At 37.7% G+C, this 6,697-nt stretch overlaps 1 protein-coding gene across 2 annotated transcripts in view; it reads left to right on the top strand.

Annotated features, from left to right (window-relative positions):
* The window catches only part of LOC122073960 (transcription factor SPATULA-like), an 18,178-nt gene extending 16,521 nt beyond the window's left edge, over positions 1–1,657 (top strand). The window contains exons 5-8 of one of the 2 annotated variants that reach the window (XR_006138930.1): positions 186–506; positions 596–654; positions 921–1,086; positions 1,165–1,657. Coding sequence is in view for 1 of the 2 variants with exons in the window: in XM_042638701.1 (XP_042494635.1) it covers positions 186–506; positions 585–654; positions 921–1,086; positions 1,165–1,219 (612 nt within the window). In the remaining variant the exon portion in view is untranslated. Of the gene's footprint in view, positions 1–185; positions 507–584; positions 655–920; positions 1,087–1,164 lie in introns of both variants that reach the window. The other variant, XM_042638701.1, reaches the window with a different exon arrangement.
* Positions 1,658–6,697: the final 5,040 nt, after the last annotated feature.

Genomic DNA, 6,697 nt, shown 5'->3' with positions numbered 1-6,697 from the left:
AAAAAAAAAAAAAAAAAAAAAAAAAAGAGAAAAAAAAACTGTAGTTCACACAACCATTTCTTGTTTGGAGATAGAACCAACATAGGGACACACTCTCACCAACATCAAATAAAAACAGAATCAAGTAACACATGTAGATTATTTCATTATTTGACATTTTTTTCCATTTTTGGTTGGTGTCACAGATGTTGTCAATGAGAAACGGATTGAGTTTACATCCCATGTACGTACCTGGAGTATTGCAGTCTATACAGATGCCACAAATGCAAATGGGCTTTGGGGATGGAGAGAGACCAATGCATATGCCCATGGGAACAGGCACACTGCCTGTGAACGAGGAAGCCTCAACACAAACTACATTTGGTCTGTCCAGTCAACATCCAACTCTGCAAAAACCAGTAGTCTTACCCAATGTGACGAATATCACGAATTCAGGAACCTCATTTGGGATGGATTTACATGTTCAGACACACCATGGACCATTTCAGCTCTCTTCTGCTTCTGAGGTAGGTTAAGTTTGGCATCCTCAGTACTGTCTTTCTAGTCATGGGAGTAATGGCTGGCATCTTAACTTGCATGTGAAGGAATTCTACAGGGAAGGCTTATTGCATCAACAACGGCTAGATATGAGGCAGTCTGTGAGGAACTCATCAGGTGGGTTTTCTTAGCTAACAATCACTTTGGATATGGTAGTTCGCTCACCACCTTACTTGTGAACCTGCAATTCATGGTCTTTTGAACCTGCTGACGTAAAAAGACACTCTTGTGCCATATATGCTGGTGTAGCTCAAAGTTCCTACTTTGAATTATGTGATCCCAAGAGCATTGTAACCCACAACCCCTCTTTATTAGTTACCTGATTCTTCTTCATATGATTATTTACGCTATTTGAACACCGACTCATTGCTTGGTTTTTGAAGAAAACAAGGAACCCATGACAACAGCAACTCTGCCTTTTGATGTACAAGCATCAGTTATGCTGGAACCCAACTCTGTGGAAGGTTGCATTTTGCAGAGAGAAGGATCAAAAGATGTGCTCCCCGAGGATGTAAATAATAGTCAGATGCTCATTCAACATATGCGTGGGTAAGATTTCATCAATCAGATATGGTTTTGTCTAACATCATGTACAATCTTACTCTTGCATGCTTGGTTTTCATCCAGCTTACAGACTGGAAGAGAGGTGTCTGAGGAAAACGAGACAACCCCGGATTACTGAAGTTGGCATGTCAGACTCCAGACTCATCGCTGATAGATTGGGTTTTGATGTATTGAAACTTAAACAGGAGGCAATCTTCATTGTGTTTTGCAATGTTCAGTATTTGTTCATCAATCAGATATTGTTTTTGTCTAACATCATGAGCAATCTTACTCTTGCATGATTGGTTTTCCTCCAGCCTACAGACTGGAAGAGCTGTGTCTGGAAAACAAGACAACCCCGGATTACTGAAGTTGGCATGTCAACTCATCACTGATAGGTCGGGTTTTGATGTATTGTAACTTAAACGGGAAGCAATCTTCACTGTGTTCCGCAATGTTCAGTATTTGGATGCAATGCCTCACAGAGTAGGGATGGAACAAGATTCAGTGCACATCCCTCGGAGGTGCTCCAACATTTTTCAGTAGAATAGATGAAATATAGGATTGTTCATATGTACTGACGATTCTTTTTGTTGGGGGCAACATTTTCTTCTGAAGTCAGTGTCAATAACAATACTGGAAAGAGCCAAGAACATGGCCGCCCCCAGTGGGAAATTGAATCCATATAAATCCATTTCGTGATTAAAAGCAGAGAACCTGATCAGATCTCTGACATCTATCTCTGCCTTCGCTCAATTTTTAACATGGGTTGTTTTCAAGGCTGGAATTTCCAAATTTAGATACTGTCCCTTGGGATCCATTTTTATTGCCTGTGGCGTATATAGACTTGTAGTTGTCTGAATAAACACTCTTACCTATTATTTTCGTAGTAGGCACCGATTCAAGATACATTCAGGCCCTCCTTATAATTTGATGTTGTGAATCCATGTAAAACAGTTTGGCTATGTTTTTTCACAGTGCAGAGTTTGGATTTTTGTGCCCTTTACCAGGCTGGGGATAGACAACAATCATTTGGAAGGATCCTATCTAAAGAAAAATGGGGGAGGAGAACCCCAAGGGGTAGTCGAGTTGGTAAGGGATTTTTGTCTCAGAAAGTGTATGGTTGTGAGTTTGATTCCTCTTATTTCCTTATGATCACTCATATGGGGTGTTTAGTGTTTTTCATTATCCGTATTTAAAAAAGAAAAAATAAAAAAATAAATAGGGAAGGTTGTGTCAGTTGGGCATCCTAGTGGCACCTCGTGTTTGCCATGTTATAGGCTTGGAAATGACGTAAAACCCTGATCGTTACATTCCTGAAGTTATTTTTTTGGGTGATGATATCTCGCAATCTGGTGGTCCGTTTTGGCAAGTCATATATCATTGGAAAGGTATTTCCAAGTACTATTCAGTGACCCAAAGATTAGACACTTAATTGTCTAGGAACACAGTCAAAACCACGTTCAAAGAGACATATGAATAGCTTTTCAAATGAAATAATGGCCAAACAACGTCTTCTTACCATAGGGTCATACCTAAAATGATAAAACGGACCTATCTCATAAGTTTCGCCAGTTCTGATAAGGTTATGGACGCCAAGGGCAAATCAATCATTTTCTTCCATGTGAACTTTGAGAGCAATGTCAGAATCAATTTATCATTGTCTCAAGTGTAAACTGGACAGATGCTTTTGGGTCAACCAGATAGATACCAGCATGCAAAACTGGAACGTACTTGACGAGATAAGCGGATCATACAAACATACAAAACTAAAGCGGTTGGCTTGCACAAAGACTCAATAATCCATCATTAGCCTTTTTTTCCACCTCTCCTCTCCAATCCTCGATCAAACTTGTGTTCCCCAAATGTTGTGAAATGGGGGTGCTTCCTTTGCATACTGTATGTGTCGGCTTGGCTTCTTCCCAAACCAAAGAGGCATTCTGGCGGGAAAAGTGGCAGTATGAAGAATTGAGGTAGATCATACCAGTACATAGAATTGGAAATCACTTTATCACAATGGTAAGATAAGAAATGATTCATATTCAAGGGCCGAGATTGATTGAAGGAGAATCAGAGGGGATAAACTAGGAAATGTTGAAAATTGAAGGTCCAAGACACCACAATAAAATAGGGAACCCATGATACTATAGAGCCATGTCAAACCGAAGATGGTACATTCTCAACCTAGCTAGGGTTAGTAATATGTTGACATGAAATTATATTCATGCAGGAAAGTATGATCCGAGGTTTAAATTGGAGTGGTGGTAGCAACACAGATGAATACTGATTTTTTACGGTGGATTGTACGCATGAGTTGATGATGATCTTTTGGGATGGATGGGTTTCAATATTTATATGGGCACCTTCCCAGACCACGTAGTGTTCATCTTGGTTATTTTTGGCTTTGTGCCAACACATACAAAACATGACAAGTCACTCAGTATCTCCTATATCCACAACATTGAACTTGAATCTAAGCACGGCCCCCAGACTTGATCTTGCCTTTGACTTGGCTGTAGGGAAAACAACCCAATGACAGCCTACTAGCAGAGCTGATCCTATACCACTGGACTTCCTTCTAATAAAATTAGTTTTTTGGGCCATCAAGCAATCGGAAAATAGTATAGGGCGTGTCCAAGTAGTTCTCTTTTTTGTTTTTGTTTTTCTGTGTTTGGTAACATTTGTGAACCCTATTTCTATTTCAAAAAGGGGAAAAAAAAAAATAAAATTCAGTAGAATACAGTCCACTTTGGTATTATTTTTCTTTTGATTTTGTTCACAAAAACAGTTTCAGTTACATTTGGTATCATTTATGGAGCTTGTTTCTATTTAAAAAAAAAATAATTTTGGCCAAAACACATAATTGATTTTCAATTATTTTTGCACTGAACTTTAATGAGCACGTGCTCAAAGTCCCAATATGGAGGGGTAAAGTAGTCATTTGCTTTGTAATTAAAAATCCAAGCCCCTTGCCCCCTCTTCTTCAGTCCAAAGTGGAGAAAGAGAATTATAAGGAAGATGGGTGAAGGGAACATCTATTCACCCATTTCTTCAAAAAACTATTTTACATATAGGGATACCAAATTATTTCTCACAAAAACCATTTTTATCAAGTAGTTACTGAACCATTTTTATGTTTTAATGAAAAATGGTTTTCATTTATGATTTTTATTAAATAAGGGTGAAGACGTATTTTTGTACACTGGCCAAAAACCTTTTTTTTTCTTTTTTATAAAGCTTTTAATGAGCACGTGCTCTAATGGCTAAAATATGAGGTTATAATGGTAATTTCAAACTCTTTTTCATAAATTTCTTAGGCTACATTTGGTATCATTTATGGAGCTTGTTTCTATTTAAAAAAAATTGGTAAAACATAAAAATAAAAAATAGATCAAGAGTCATTTATGTGTTTTGGCCAAAATTGATTTTCAGTTATTTTTGCGCTGAACTTTAATGAGCACATGCTTAAAGTCCCAATATAAAGGGGTAAAATAGTCATTTGTTTTGTAATGAGAAATCCAAGCCCCTTATCCTCTCTTGTTCAATCCAAAGTGGAGAAAAAGAGTTATAAAGCAGGTTTGTGAAGGAAATCTCTTCACCCTTTGCACATAGAGATACTAAACTATTTCTCATAAGAAACCATTTTTCTCAATTAGTTATCAAACCATTTCTATGTTTTGATAAAAAATAGTTTTCATTAATGATTTTTGTTAATTAGATAAGAATAAAAAAGAAAAATGATACCAAAGAGGGCCTTTAGTTGTCTTGATCATTTCCAATTTTATAGCCGGCAGAGGGTACTCGTGGATGGTAGCAGGGGCCTCACTGGGCCATGCACGGAAGGGTCTGATGGGATCACACAAGGTAGCTAGGCAGATTTGGGAGAGTGGGTGTTGAAGATGTGATGGGAGTAGTGGGGTGTTGTGGGACGACAGTAGTGGGGTGTTGTGGGACGACAGTAGATGGTTATGAGTTTTAGGGAGTTGGGCTAGATTCTTCTCATTCGTCAGGCCAGACTTAAAGTCTGCTTCAAGATCCTTCAGCGCCTGCTTCTTCAATTCCACATAACTGGTTAACGATTTTGTCATAAGATCAGTCATCTTAATTTGCAGCTATAAAGCAAGCACACCTGCAAGGAAATGAGTAAAGACGTACGTTAGAAATGGAGAGGATGGATGATAATTGGAACTGAACAAAAAGATTTATGAGATCAGAAAGAATCAAGAAATGACCCACAAGATATTGTAAAAGAATAATTAAAAGTACAGTGTTAGATTTATCTGTAATGCAATGAGACTGTAAATAATATACAAACCTCGAGTTGTAGTCCTTGTATGTTGTAGAGATCAGGTACAGTAGTTGAATTAGTAAAAGCTTCCGTATACAAATACAGTAGAGTGAAATCGTACATATATACTCTCCTTAAAGTGTTAAAGAGTCCCTAATTTGTGCATACAGGATTGACTCGCTCTTTTATCTCAAAGATAAAATCACCCCCTAATCACAAAGGTTGCACTTCATAAGTGTGATTATGAAGGGAGTCCACAAGCTATACTAAAAAAACAAAGAGAAAGGAGAAAAAGAAAAATGAACTAGGAAACAATACAGAAAGGTATTACAGTATACAGGCAAACATTATACAAGACCTCAAGAAAAATGTATATATATATATATATATATTTGACCCGATTAATCCTTGGGGTCACTGTGATACCGCTTATACAAGACCGGGTCAGTCCGAAATGAAAATTCTCATGTGGTGGCCCCAAGAAGTTAGGTGGGACAGCGAAGGTTTGATCATGGGACCTCGCTTCCTGAGGCGGAATACCATGTTCCCTCCAAGTTAACTGCGCTAACCCCTTGGGGTTCAAGAAAAGTACATCAAAATTACTAGATTCATATTATTAGTCTCCTCAAAATCTTCTCTATTTGAACTCTAATTTCTCTCCTTGAAGAATCTGAACCAAACAATTCAGTTAAGAATCAAATAAAGAAGAGTCAGGAAACCACGCAAATCAAATTTAGGCTGTGTTTGATTGTTAAGAAAAGAAAAAAAAAAGAATAAAAATGGAGAAGAAAATTATACTTCCCTGGTGTTTGTTGGGAAAGGAGAAGAAAAAACATAATAGAAAAGAAATTAAAACAAAATAAACCATTGCAATCCCTTCTTGGTCATTCAATTTTTCCTTCCAAAAAAAAAAAAAAGACCTCAAGCATTCGACACTGACAACTTGCCTACTTTCTTGTCTTTTTTATACTATTCGTCTCTTTCATCTTTAGCATTGCAAGTTGGGAGATTGCACTAGAATGAGCTGGCTCTCTTCTTTGTAGCAGTATGTCACGACTTGCCCAACATAGGCCCACGGGCCTAGCCCACCAAGTCCATGGACTTAGGCCAATGGGCGAAGTAAGGTCCAAGTTCTAGAGTTTTCTACAAAGATGTAGTAACTCTAGATATTTTATTATAGATATTTATAGAAGATATTTATAAGAGATATTTTGGGAGAGATTTCTAGAATTCTCCGCTAAGGAGGTGGGAAGCTTCTAGTTTCCTCCCCAACCATTGGATGGAAGACATTTGTAAATATCTTAACCATCTATTGTAACTTGAGGTGCC

The sequence above is a fragment of the Macadamia integrifolia genome, chromosome 3 (assembly GCF_013358625.1).
Source record: "Macadamia integrifolia cultivar HAES 741 chromosome 3, SCU_Mint_v3, whole genome shotgun sequence".
In the NCBI taxonomy this organism is placed as follows: domain Eukaryota; kingdom Viridiplantae; phylum Streptophyta; class Magnoliopsida; order Proteales; family Proteaceae; genus Macadamia; species Macadamia integrifolia.
Note: the sequence above shows the minus strand (reverse complement) of the source record. Positions and strands in the feature narration are given on the sequence as shown.